The following is a 13,141-nucleotide window of genomic DNA, read 5'->3' as shown; positions in this document are numbered from 1 at the left end:
TCATAACAGTGCTAGATGGTTACACCAATTTTTAGAAATAGTAAAGCAGAGACCAAAGGAATTTGACTTGCCTTAGGTAACAAAGCAAGATTAGACAAAGCAAAGAACAGAATCCAGTTCAGGTCTCTGTGCTCCTGATCATTTACTCTGATTGTTACGAGATACAGGGTCTTTCTTTTCTAAAACTGGAGGTGATGGCTTGCTATAATGAAATTCTCCCTTGTGTGAAAGTATTTAGCACCGCTATATTTTAACTGCTGTTTCCCCCAGCAGAGTTCCCTCTTGCCATGGAAACATTTGAATTGCAGAACAGGGAACCTCAGATTTTTTTGTAAAGGAACTTCTATAATCCAGTTCTGTCCTAAAAGAAATCACAGACCTAAATTATTTGCCCTTTCCTCTGCGGTTTAAAGGGCACGTGATGAAAACAAAGAACAGTAAAGGCCACCACAGGCCGAGCAGGACTCTGGTAACGGATTCCCCTCCTTCCCCAGTGCTCCTCCACCTCCCCTGCAGCTGGGACCTACCAGGTGAATTTATGCGATACCTCCACAACTCCTAAAGCTGCCTTAGGATCCCTCTGCCAGATGCAGCTGCTGTGCAGATCCTTTCATCTGCCATCCCACTCCACAGAGTGGGTGGTGTCATGTAATGGGGAGGGGCCTGCGGTGGAGAGGATCAGTTATCAGGCTGGCTCTCTGAGAAGAAAGGCCACCCCACCTACAGTCCAGCTCTTCCATATCCCATGCTGTCATGGAGGACTTTCCCATTTGCCTAAGCATTGAAAGCATCTCTCTCTCTCATCCTTTATTTGCCGAGGCAGTGGGAATGTAAGAGTGTGGGAGCGTTTTTCACCTGAGTACCTACAGTGCTGAAATAGTGGAGTGCTGTATGAGAAGCACCTTGCAGTAGATGATGTGATCTGTATCAAGTACAGCCTAGAAACAGGTGGCTGTAATTCAGTGGTCAATTTAAAACCACAACTCTAAGCACTGTTGTGATTTTACTGCATACAATTTGCAAAGAAGAATATCACAGAAGAGAGATTTGCTCCTTTAGGGGCAGTTCCTAAAGACCTCCGAGATCAGAGACCCAGAACACAGTGTAGTATATAAGACCAGTGAATGACTGCCAAGGAGTTGAAAGGAGATGCTGGAAAGTATGGAGGCAAGAAGGGATGCGGAGCCCGTTAACACTTCCTCCACGTGCAAAGAAAGCATGCAGTGCGCTGGCATTAGAAACAGTTGACCATGCAGCCTCTAAAAGGCCTTTGTGTAAAAGAGGTTTGAGAGGCATGGGTATCTCAGCTGCTGCTGCCTGCTCGGATGTTAATGCCGTTGTCTTTTTCTCTTTCGCTTAGCTCAACACTGTGGCAGCAGATCGAAGTTTCACAAGCAGAGACATCGAATTGGGCGCCATGCAGCTGAACACAGAAGTGTGCCCCATTGGGAAGCTGTCTCGCCGGGGCTTCTACTTGGCTTTCCAGAACTCCGGGGCTTGCGTAGCGATGGTGTCTGTCCGAGTGTATTACAAGACTTGCCCGGAGGCAGTGCGGGGCCTGGCCCGTTTTCCAGAGACACTAGCAGGTTCAGAAGGGCTGACAGAAGTGCCCGGGGTCTGCGTGGAGTATGCAGCTGAAGAAGCGGGCTCTCCCCCCAGGATGCACTGCAGCACTGACGGGGAGTGGCTGGTACCAATGGGCCGATGCCTTTGCGCTGTGGGGTTTGAGGAAGCCGATGGGAGCTGCGTAGGTGAGTATGCAGACAGACACTGGCTGTAGGCCATGGGAGAGGTTCCAGGGAGCTAGAGATCAGAGCATCTGTAAGCATAAAGTGGGATTAGGGGCGTCAGTGTGGTCTACCTCTCTCTTGCCTGCCCTCTGTGCCTGCCAGGTGTATCTTATACCTTTCCTCCCCTCCTTAGCTTCTCTTTTTCAGTTGTGATTTTTCTCCTCATGTGCAGGTGTAAGACCTGCACACACCTCTCCACTCCCTCTTGGGCTTCATCCAGGAGCCTTCAGCTCTGGAGCTAGTTTCTGCGAGCTCTAACTGTGTGATTGACACTGACTCACTCAACAACTGGTTCCCAACCATTAAATGGCAGCCTTGTTCTCTCAGGGTAGACAGGTCAGACACATGGAGCAGTGTATTTGTCCCGTGACTAGAAAACTGAGAGCTGGAGGAGGTCGAGTTTCTCCTCTGTGTCCCCTTCTGCTTGGACTGGGATGGCTTTTCTGCCATGGGAAACCATGTAAAGCACATTGCACAATACTGTCGGTGCCCAGCTCGTTTCTGAGGAAGAGCAATTAGCAGGCAGAGGAGTCACTGGGAGACTGGAGCCACAGAACGAGCCAGCGTTGTTGGAGCAAGCAGTGCAGGGCTCTCCCTTTGCCACAGAAGGGACAAGATCCAGCTTCTTAGGGCAACTTTGTGTGTTTGTCAGGGGAGAGGATATGCCTGGTGTTTCGGGGGATGTATATTACTGCAGGGAGAGAGGTAAAAGACAGCACATCTCTGCTGTTGTTGTCAGCGTCGTATGGCACAAGGCTAAGGCATATAGAAAAAGGAATCCATGCACCGCTGTCAGGGTCAGCGGGTGCCCTGTCCCTGCTTTGTTCTGCCTTTGCCTCGCTACGAGGATCTGGTGCCTCTATGAATTCCGACTGCCTGCTGCTCATTTCACTTGGGGAGCTGGTGTGGGTTGAAGCACAAGATCCTCTCCCTTCTCCAGCAATCCCCTCTCCTTGCGTAGCTCAGCCAGTTTTTCCACTTAGGTGCTACGGAGCTCTCCCCGCCCTCCGGAGAGCACTCCCCTGGGAAGGGGCAGGGAAGCCGTCATGCCTGGACAAGCCCTGACTGCTATCGCAGTACAGGTTCATTCTACATCTGCGCTTTTATCCCACTCCGCCCAAGTACAGCTGCAGCCAGAAGTGTCTTTTGTAGGATCAGTAGGGACTGGGGAGGTCTCCCAGGAGAGGAAGGGAAGAGGGGAGAACCTAGCAGGGGTACTTCATGTTCAGAGCAGTGTCTTACTGGAGGATCAGAGCAGAAGATGAATGTAGGTTGCCTGCTGGGGGATATCTTGGTGTCCTTCTCCCCCAGCGGAAAAGACCAGGCATTGTGCAAAAGAACTGGGAACTATCCAGTTCAGGATAAAGACTGAGGTCACAGCTTCTACTTCGTCCTCAGAAGATGAAGGACTTCTCCTTCAACATGTACAGGGAGACAGGATGAAGGAAGACCTTCTGGCAGTGTCTTCTGGTTCTGAGTTTTGCCTTAAGTAGGAACCAAAAAAAAAGGAAAGCTTAACTACAACCCTTGTCTCATAACAGGGAGGAGAACCTGACCTCTGTTACAGGACAGGAGGCAACAGAAAGCCAGAGGTCGAGGTTCTGAACTCATTCACTCCACCTCTCAGTGAATTCCCAGCCGTATAAAGCTCTGCTGGGTACATAATGGCTCAGCCATCCCGTGGTCCCAGAAAAACTGTGCCTGCCCAGAGCACCACCTCTCAGCCTCTCATAGCGTTGCAGACTTTGCTGCCGATAAACCCAGAGCTCCGCGATTAGCTTCCTCAAGTATGTAATTTACCGTGAACACAAAGGCTGGCTGTGCCCCTGGCCTGTGTTCTGGTTCCTTGATGGGCTCTGCAGGGTGGCGGGCAAGCCGAGCTCCCCGTCAGCTCAGGCCTGGCGCCCGCAGGCTGCCCGGCGCTTGCTGGCGGTCTCCGAAGAGCACCTGTAGGGATAAGGAATGAAGGCAGGGCCGCCACCCGCCTCTCTGCCCTCTGCAGTCCTCAGCAGGCCCTTTCCCAGGCCTGTTTTTCCCATCTTGTCGCCCGCAGCCGGTGCCCAAGGGCCGGGGAAACCGGATGCCAGAGGGGCTGGGCGGGAGCGGGGCCTGCGGGCTCTGCACCACCCCCGCCGGCTGCGCTGCGGGGGGAGCCGCGGGCAGCCGCTCGTCTGCTTCTGCCCAGGGAGCCCAAGGCCTCCAGGGAAGGGAGGCGGGCGGCGGTGGGAGCCGGGCTCCCCGGCCGGCCGGGCAGCGCCGCCTCACCCCCGCCATGCGGCAGGCCCGGGCCGCGGCCCGCCGGCCTCTGCCGCCCCCGGACCCGCCGGGCGCCACGGGGGAGGCTTCGCACCGCCTCCGGGGCGGGGCCGGGCACCGCCGGGCCTCGCCGGTGCTGTGCAGCCACCTGCCGGCCGCTGCCGCCGCGGCGGCTGCCTGGGCCCCGGTTGCCGCGGCGGGGGAGCCGAGGCGCCGGGGGTGCGGTCAGGCGGCGGCCCGGCGCCGGGTGAGGGTGGCCGGGGCCCGGGGGTCCGCCCTGAGGCGCTGTTCAACGTCTTCATTGATGATCTGGATGAGGGGATCGAGGGCACCCTCAGTCAGGTTGCAGGTGACACCCAGCTGGGTGGAAGTGTCAATCTGCTGGAGGGCAGGAAGGCCCTATAGAGGGACCTGGCCAGGCTGGGTTGATGGGCCGGGGCCAACTGCATGAGATTCAACAAGGCTTGGTGCCGGGTCCTGCCCTTGGCTCACAACAACCCCATGCAACGCTACAGGCTGGGGAGGAGTGGCTGGAGAGCTGCCTGGTGGGAAAGGACCTGGGGGTGGTGGTTGACAGCCGCCTGAACGTGAGCCAGCAGTGTGCCCAGGTGGCCAAGAGGGCCAATGGCATCCTGGCCTGTATCAAGAACAGTGTGGCCAGCAGGAGCGGGGAGGTGATGGTGCCCCTGTACTGGGCACTGCTGAGGCCGCACCTCGAGTACTGTGCTCAGTGTTGGGCCCCTCACTCCAAGGCGGCCATGGAGGGGCTGGAGCGTGGCCAGAGGAGGGCAACGAAGCTGGTGAAGGGTCTGGAGCACAAGGCTGGTGAGGAGCGGCTGAGGGAGATGGGGTTGTTTAACCTGGAGAAGAGGAGGCTGAGGGGAGACCTTATTGCTCTCTACAACTGCCTGAAAGGAGGCTGTAGCGAGGTGGGGGTCGGTCTCTTCTCCCCAGTAACAAGTGATAGAACGAGAGGAAACAGCCTCAAGCTGCGCCAGGGCAGGTTTAGGTTGGATATTAGGAAAAACTTCTTCCCCGAAAGGGCTGTCGGGCCCTGCCACAGGCTGCCCAGGGCAGGGGTTGAGTCCCCATCCCTGGAGGTATTTAAAGAACGGATAGATAGGGTGCTCGAAGACATGGTATAGATGGACTTGGCAGTGCTGGGTTAACAGTTGACTCGATGATCTTAAGGGTCTTTTCCAACCTTGACGATTCTATGATTCTCCCTGGCTGCGGGGCTCTGCTCTGCGTGCTGCTTCCAGGGCGCCAGTTGGGGCTGGCCTGGGCTTGTGTGGGCCACCGGTCCGAGGCGGGGTGGCCTCACCCCTGCTGCTCTGTCCCTCCCAGCGGGCCCGGGGCCGTGCTGGTGTCTGGGTCGCACAGGCAGCCAGGTGCCTCCGCTCCTGCCTGCACCTGCTGCCCCCCGTTAGGTTACTGCTCTAGCCGCAGGCTCAGGTGATGTGACCTGGTCCGGCCAGCCGGTGCCTGCCCGGTTACCTCCTGGCTTTGTCCCTTCACCCAGATGTGCCCTGTGCAGTTCCCTGCCTGCGCTCCCTCTCCCTACCAGGTGTGCTCTCTCCCTGCCAGGCAGCTCTCCTGGTGCTCTCTCCCTGCCAGGCAGCTCTCCTGCTTGAAGGGTCTCGGCACCACCGATGAGTAAAGTGGAGACCAGAGACGAGGCAGCAGATGGGGACTGTGGGCTGGAGTGACACTGGAGCGTAGGCTTGGAGGAGCAGAGGCCCAACAGAGGCTCTCTTGGTGTCAGAGCTAGCTGCTCTTGCAAAGGTCCCCAAACCCAGATTTCCCTAATTTACATGCTGACTGTCTCAGCCTGATAATAAGAGGGTGTGTATGTCATCCCATATTTATGGCAGGTGGTATTGTCCAGGGAACAATGTGTTATACAAGTCTGTTGTCCTGCGCTTTGTTTGTTTTTCATGTTGCTGTCAAAGCTCTCCTGACCCAAACTGATCCAGTGTCAGGAATTTTGAAATCTCATGCTGGAGCAAAATGGCAGGAGGCCACAAAGCTTTCATCCTTGCTCCAGCATGTAGAGGTGCTCCCAGTCATGAGCAGCCCAGAGATCAAAGTGACTTTTCTTCTTGCCAGTTTCTGAAGGAGATGATTTGGTCTTGAATATAAATGGAATCTCTTTGGGCTGGTGGCAATGCTTGAGCCTTGTAATTCTTTCAACAGGCTTTGCTATCATTGACCACATTGTTGTATGATTGTAGCTCAGAATAACAGACTCATTCCTGAGTGGTTCTGTTATTTCTCCAAATTGGAAGGTGCTGGTTGCTTCTGCTTCTTTTGATTACTTCTCCTTTCCATCCTCTTTAGGCTTAACTGCTGCAAATCCTTTTGGCCTGTGTATTGTCATAGTATCCCCACATGGTTGTGTGATGGTATTACTATGCAACTGGTAGGCCAGTTGACGTTATCCAATGTTAATGGGCCAGTCTGCCTGCCATCCCGGGGCAAGAAGGGGGACCAATAGGAATGAGATGAAGCCACTTCTCTGCTGATGTTCTAGAGAGAGATCTCAACGTACAGTGAGGATAATGACTCTTCCTCAGACTGATGGTGAGGAGTCTTGTTTGGCCTTTGTTAGTGGAAATTTTTTCAGGTCCCTCAGGTGTTCCTCTGTGTCACATAGTAGGAGTGGCTGGATTGATTTTTGTCTTTTCCTATGCTGTGCTCCACCGCAGTAAGCTATTTGTGTCAGGCTCCTGAGCTGGTGGCTTTAGGGTGTTCTCCGTTGGGATCTCCTGAGGGTTACACAGGACATTGTTGTTTTTATAGTGCAATATGAAAAGGGTCATTCCCTCAATGCTCAAGTTAAATGCAAGGTGGTAGCTGTGGCAGAAAATGAGTATGTGCATTCCTCAACCATCTGATTAGTGATAGGTTGTTTGTTTCTTTAGTTTAAGAACATTTGATAGATTCATTTAGCACAGGCCGGTAAACCATTAAATTCGCAGGTTACTTCAACCTCCCTCCCTCATTTTCTCCCTGCTACACACCTATAGAGGTGAAGCATTGACCTTGAGATAACTGGTAGATAGACCAGTGCTCCTGTAGATCAAGCTAATAGTAATGCAGCAAAGCAGCAAAGCCAGAGTGTTAGTTGTTATACTTAGAGAAAGATGTGGCTGCTTATTTTTGTAGGACTGGAAACAGAAAGCACGTGGCACCTATTCTCTTGCAGTCTGTGTTAGCTCCATAGCCAGTTACACTCAATGCTGGTAGGCGAACTGATAGTTATCTAGGTATTCCCCAGGGCCCTGCTAGGTGATGCTCTGGTACAGCACTTGAAATCAGAAGAGATGCTTCTGCTGGCTTTCCCATATGAAGTCAGGAAGCAGAGGACTCTGACTCGGAGTACGAGGACTTGGAGCTAATATTTACAGCTCTTCTTTATGGTGCAGAAAGCTTGAAGGGCAAGGTGGGGACTGGTCTGGGTTTATGTTGAAGGAAGTCTCTGAGGTTGACCAGCTTCTGTTTTCATACAGTATTGGTGAGGAATGAGATCCCCCTTCTTCAGTCTACAGGTCCTGTCATAACATTGATCCTACCTTGAGTTTGCATCTCCTCTCTATCTGTTCTGAGAAGACAATTGGTCTGGGTGACCTCCAGGGGTCCCTTCCAACCCAAATGTTTCTGTGAGCTCAGAAAATGGAAGAAAAGCAAGCAGATAAAGGAGAGTTCAAGGAACTCAACAAAACTGGCAGGTGGTTTCTTGTTGATCTTAGTTTCTTGTTCATCTTCTATTGACTTGTCTCTTCACAGCCTGCCAGCGAGGATTCTATCGTCACTCCCTGGAGACGAAACGCTGCCTGAAGTGCCCGCCCAACAGCTTGTCCAACGAGTCAGGGGCTACATCTTGTCCCTGCAACGCAGGCTTCTACCGAGCACCTTCGGAGGGCCAGAACGTTGCTTGCACCCGTGAGTCGCAGATAGAAAGAACAATATCTATACAGACTGGGGGAAGAACTTATTGAGAGCAGCCCTAGAGAGAAGAACTTAGGGATACTGGTGGGCGAAAAATTGAACATGAGATGGCCATGTGTGCTTGCAGCCCAGAAAGCCGATAGTATCCTGGGTTGCATAAAAAGAAGCGCAGCCAGCAGATCAAGGGAGGGGATTCTCTCCCTCTGCTCTCCTGGGACCCCACCTGGAGTACTGCATCCAGCTCTGGGGTCCCCAGTACAAAAGAGACATGGACCTGTTAAAGCGAGTCCAGAAGAGGGCCATCAAAGTGATCAGAGGGCTGGAACACCTCTCCTGTGAAGAAAGGCTGAGAGAGTTGGGGTTGTTCAGCCTGGAGAAGAGAAGACTTCAGGGAAATCTTATTGGGGCCTTTCAATACTTAAAGGGGGCTTACAAGAAAGATGGAGAAAGATGTTTTACCGAGGCCTGTAGTGACAGGACAAGGGGCAATGGTTTTGGACTGAAAGAGGGTAGATTTAGACGGGACATTTTCTGTGATGAGGGTGGTGAGACACTGGAGCAGGTTGCCCAGAGAAGTTGTGGATGCCCTCTGTTTGGAAGTGTTCAAGGTCAGGTTGAATGGAGCTTTGAGCAACCCGATCTATTGAAAGATGTCCCTGCCCATGGCAGGGGGGGTGGACTAGATGATCTTTAAAGGTCCCTTCCAACCCAAAACATTCCGTGATTCTATGAACAAGGAGATGGGAGGAAACAAAATGTTGGGAAATGGGAATGCAAGATCAGAGAGGGAGAGGCTGGGGGGACAGAAGGCTCCATTTGAAATGCATCAGCAGATGGGAACCTGCCACGGTACTTTGTGTAGTAACAGCTGGATGTAATACTTTCTTTCATGCTTCTTGTAGGCCCCCCCTCAGCTCCCCGCAATGTCAGCTTCTCCCTTGTTGGCACACAGCTGAGTCTGTGGTGGCAGCCACCCAGCGACCACGGTGGACGAAAGGACCTGACTTACACGGTCTTCTGCCAGCGCTGCCATTTCCTGTCGTGTGAGCCATGTGAGGCCGGTGTGGTATTCTCCCCCAGTGCTTCTGGTCTCACTAAACCTGCTGTGGACGTGGATGGCCTAGAAGCTTACACCAACTACACGTTTTCTGTGGAAGCCCGTAATGGTGTCTCAGGAATGGGACCTGCTCCACAGAGAACTGCTCCAGCTCTCTGGGTCGCAGTTGGACATGCAGGTTAGCAGAAGCAGAGAAAAGTTCTTCCTGCTCATCAGGAAAAGGAAGAATGTTTAAGCTGTGAATGTTTAAGCTTTCTCCATCTTCTCCTTCTGTCTGCCACATGTGTTGGGATGGTATGATAAGGACTTTAAGGTACCTCTGCCTCTGGCATGTGAAGTCCATCAGTCATATTCCTTGTGAGTCAAAGCAGCAGTAATCATTATCCACCAAGAGCTATGAATCCACCAAGGACTTAACAGAGGTGAGGGGGATAAAGCCCTCCCTGTCCTACACTAGTGCAGTCCAGCCTAAGTATTCTTACCTGTGTGACAAGAAGAAAAGGGACTGTGGCATTAAATATTTCCCATGACTTGGATATTGCAAAAAATCCAACCAAAAATCCAACTAAACACAACAGAAACCCTGCTGTAACTGAAAAAAAAAAACCAAACCTTTGAAAGCATGGAGAAATAAGGATGTTAAAAACATGCAAGTTCTTGACACATTTCTGTAGTTTAGCTTCAAGCTGGCTGGTTTGGCTGTCCTGTGAATATTTTTCAGAGTGCTGTGAAACGTGATTACAGAAAAGTGACATCGCAGTGCTCGACAGCCCTTGGTGCCTTCCCCATGTTCTGATTTAGTGACAAAGTACGACTTTTCTCCTGATGCTATGTGGGGGCAGCGCAACTCTGAGCTAGAAAAGCAGAGCTACTTTTGGCTCGCCTCATCACTTCCTGGTGATGATGAAGGACAAGGAGAGAACCAGACTTGACTCTTCAGTCCTTGCAGACTGTTGAGAATTATCTTTTTATTCATGAACAGCATGCATTTGCAGTCAGCTGACAGATTTTGAGCACTGAATTTCACCATGCCCTTATGAAAGGGAGCTGCATTCATAAATCACACAGGATAGTTGTGTTACTGCTGCTGTAAGAGCGTAAAATCCTAACATTTTTATTTCAAATTGAACGCTTCCAGTGCAGTGCTGGATTAAATGTAATTTCTTGGAACACTGATTTTGTTTTGAGGGCCAAACAAAGTTATGCTTCCGTTGTTGGGGTAGAAGCATACTATTTGTGGAAAGCAGTTAATTACAGCTGGAGACCTCGTTTCCCTTTCACCGCAGAAGAGAAAGATGAGGGAGTGCCAGTGGCAGTGAGAGTCAGTTCCACTTGCGTGATACGACCAGAGAAGGAAAGACAGAGCTTCTGGTGGAGAGAGGGCCTAGTTTGCATTATGTTTGTATTTCTTCCTGGTGTTCTCTGTTCTCTCCCTTGCAGCTCCGGTGACAGTATCCCAGTTTATTCTGACACAAAGAGATGACAGTAGTCTTTCTGTTTCTTGGCTTGCCCCACGGCAGCGCAGCCGGACCTCAGTGGAGTATGAGGTCATGTTCTTTGAGAAGGTGAGACCTGCCTTATTTGTTCTTTCCCCTTTCACCCAAAGGGGTATCATAGCATATCATAGAATGCTTTGGGATGGAAGGGACCTTTAAAGGCCATCTAGTCCATCCCCCCTGCAATTGGCAGGGACATCTACAACCAGATCAGGTTGCTCCAGCCTGGCCTTGAATGCTTCCAAGGATGGGGCATCCACCACCTCTCTGGGCAATCCCTTCCAGTGTTTCACCACCCTCATTGTAAAAAATTTCTTCCTTACATCTGGTCTCAATGTCCCCTTTTTTAGTTTAAAACCATTACCCCTTGTCTTATCGCTATTGGCCCTGCTAAAAAGTCTGTTCCCATCTTTCTTATAAGCCCCCTTTAAGTACTGAAAGGCCGCAATAAGGTCTCCCCGCAGCCTTCTCTTCTCCAGGCTGAACACCCCCAGCTCTTTCAGCCTTTCCTCACAGCAGAGGTGTTCCAGCCCTCTGATATTTTTGCGGCCCTCACAAAAGCACGGAAAAACCCTCACAAAAGGGTGGAAGTGTCCTCTTTCTTCAGCTTGTATTTGTTACTTGACCCTGTTTGATTTCTGCAGGGAGAGGAGGCACGTTACACAGTGAAGCACCTTCTTGAGCCAAATGTCACTCTGACAGACCTGCAGCCAGACACAGCCTACCTGCTTCGTGTGAGATCCATCACACCCCTCGGGCCTGGGCCCTACTCCCCGGAGCAGGAATTCCGCACCCTTCCACCAGGTAAAGGACAACCACTGGTATCTCATTTGGGAGAAGCTCACTTCTCCATTGGATTGTGTATTCAAATGGTACACGGATCTCTTTTTGTGTTCTGCTAGCTGTAAGGCACAGACACCACACTCCTGAGTTTCTTGTCACCAGGGCCAAGCCTGTTGCTTTGTAAAAAATGTAGAACAAGGAGACATTTATCCGTTTCCTTGCTGTCATATAAAATCCACTTGAACTTTCCCGTTCAGAACTGATCAGTCTCAGGTTTGTACAGTGTACTGGCAAATTACTTACCAGCACTTCATCTAGTTCTGAAAGATATTTTTATTCTGGCTGATGTTTCTAAGCTTGAACATTAGCAAAATGATTACCATATGCCTCCTTTTGTGTGAAAGTTACTAGTGGAAAGGAGAACTCAAAGGACCTCACCACTATTTTTTTTTCCAGCTTTATCATTTCCACTGTATGTAGTCTAGCCCCTGAATGTAAGCTCTGCCCCAAAAGATTGTATGTGTGGCTGAAAAAAAGTGTTCCACCAAAGCATGAAGTGCAGAAGGCCAAGCTATTGAGGCCACAAGGAAGACATTTCACCTATGTCAAAAAACATCTCATACAGGCCTCACATCCAACCTCCTCTTTCCCTGGGTTACTCAGAGACTTCCCCTTTATCAAAAAAATTGTATAATGGAGTTTGCTCTCTCTTCGTTCCACACATTCACAGATCCTATTGACTCCATGGATAATTTTAGAAATACGTCCGTTGGAATGATGCCTTTGAAAGGCTAGTCTCATTGTAAGGACATGGAAGAAAGCAAAGGCATACGTACCTTTATGTAACTAAATAGTTAACTGTGTAAAAGCTGATAAGGAGTTGTGATACCGTGATTGGAATATCATTTAAAGATTGGGCTTTTTTGGCACCTGGAGCTTTTGGTAAAATTTTCATGAAGTCACAGAGCCAAATAATGATGACATAAATGATCTTTAACCAATAGAACAAGGTACCACAAAGGCTCTGGAAAATATGCAAGTTAACGTGTACCTTCCATGGTTTTTTTAATAATTAAAAAAGGACATGTTAGAAAATACTTTCATCAAGATTATGCTTTTTTTTAAATAGAAGTTGATCACTTCATCATGCCAAGACAAAGGTATCTTGAGTGTGAAAGGGATTAAAAAGAAATGCCAGCAAGGCTTCATTTGATGGGAGTTCTTCTTTGATAATACTAGAAACATTGTTTAGCTGTAATGGCCTAGGGATATTAGTGGAACCAGCTTTGCTGGGAGGGGCAATTTTTTTTAATCTGAATTTGAGAATTTATATCCCTTAATTTCCTGCAGAAGTGCTATGTACCTAAAAGCTTGTCCATTTTATTAATAACAGATATTATTTCACCTTCCAAATCTTGCCTTTTTGTTTTTAACAGAAAAGAACATTAGCTCTGCCTCTTGATTTCTGCTTAACTAAGCTAGTGATTTTTAATAGTTTTAGTGGGATGAGTCAGCGTCGAATTGAGCAGGAATAACAACGGTTAATTAGGCTTTACGGATGCTGACCATTGAACTGGATGTTAGGAAACACTTCCAGAGATAGTTGTCTGTGTCACACAAGCTGTTCCTCACTTTAAAACCTGCTCATTTATTGAAACAATTTCTTTAGGAATTTTCTTTCTTCTGGGTGTTTTCCTAAATCTCTTTAGGGAAAATACTAAAAGTGTAGTTTCTCATTAGATACGGATATGAAAACTTTCCAGTAATGCATTTTTAATTTTTTTTAAATAGTTTTTAGAAGTTATGGG

The 13,141-nt window shown here is 49.9% G+C and overlaps 1 protein-coding gene across 1 annotated transcript in view; it reads left to right on the top strand.

Moving 5' to 3' along the window:
• Positions 1–13,141, top strand: part of EPHA1 (EPH receptor A1) — a gene marked incomplete at both ends in the record, with an annotated part of 35,492 nt that overhangs the window by 15,681 nt on the left and 6,670 nt on the right. Inside the window, 5 exons of the mRNA XM_082337843.1 lie at positions 1,361–1,751; positions 7,836–7,991; positions 8,900–9,232; positions 10,495–10,619; positions 11,195–11,354. Of these exons, the coding sequence (XP_082193969.1) occupies positions 1,361–1,751; positions 7,836–7,991; positions 8,900–9,232; positions 10,495–10,619; positions 11,195–11,354 (1,165 nt within the window). The remainder of the gene's footprint in view (positions 1–1,360; positions 1,752–7,835; positions 7,992–8,899; positions 9,233–10,494; positions 10,620–11,194; positions 11,355–13,141) is intronic.

Source organism: Platalea leucorodia (genome assembly GCF_965183815.1).
Source record: "Platalea leucorodia genome assembly, chromosome: 2".
NCBI lineage: Eukaryota > Metazoa > Chordata > Aves > Pelecaniformes > Threskiornithidae > Platalea > Platalea leucorodia.
Note: the sequence above shows the minus strand (reverse complement) of the source record. Positions and strands in the feature narration are given on the sequence as shown.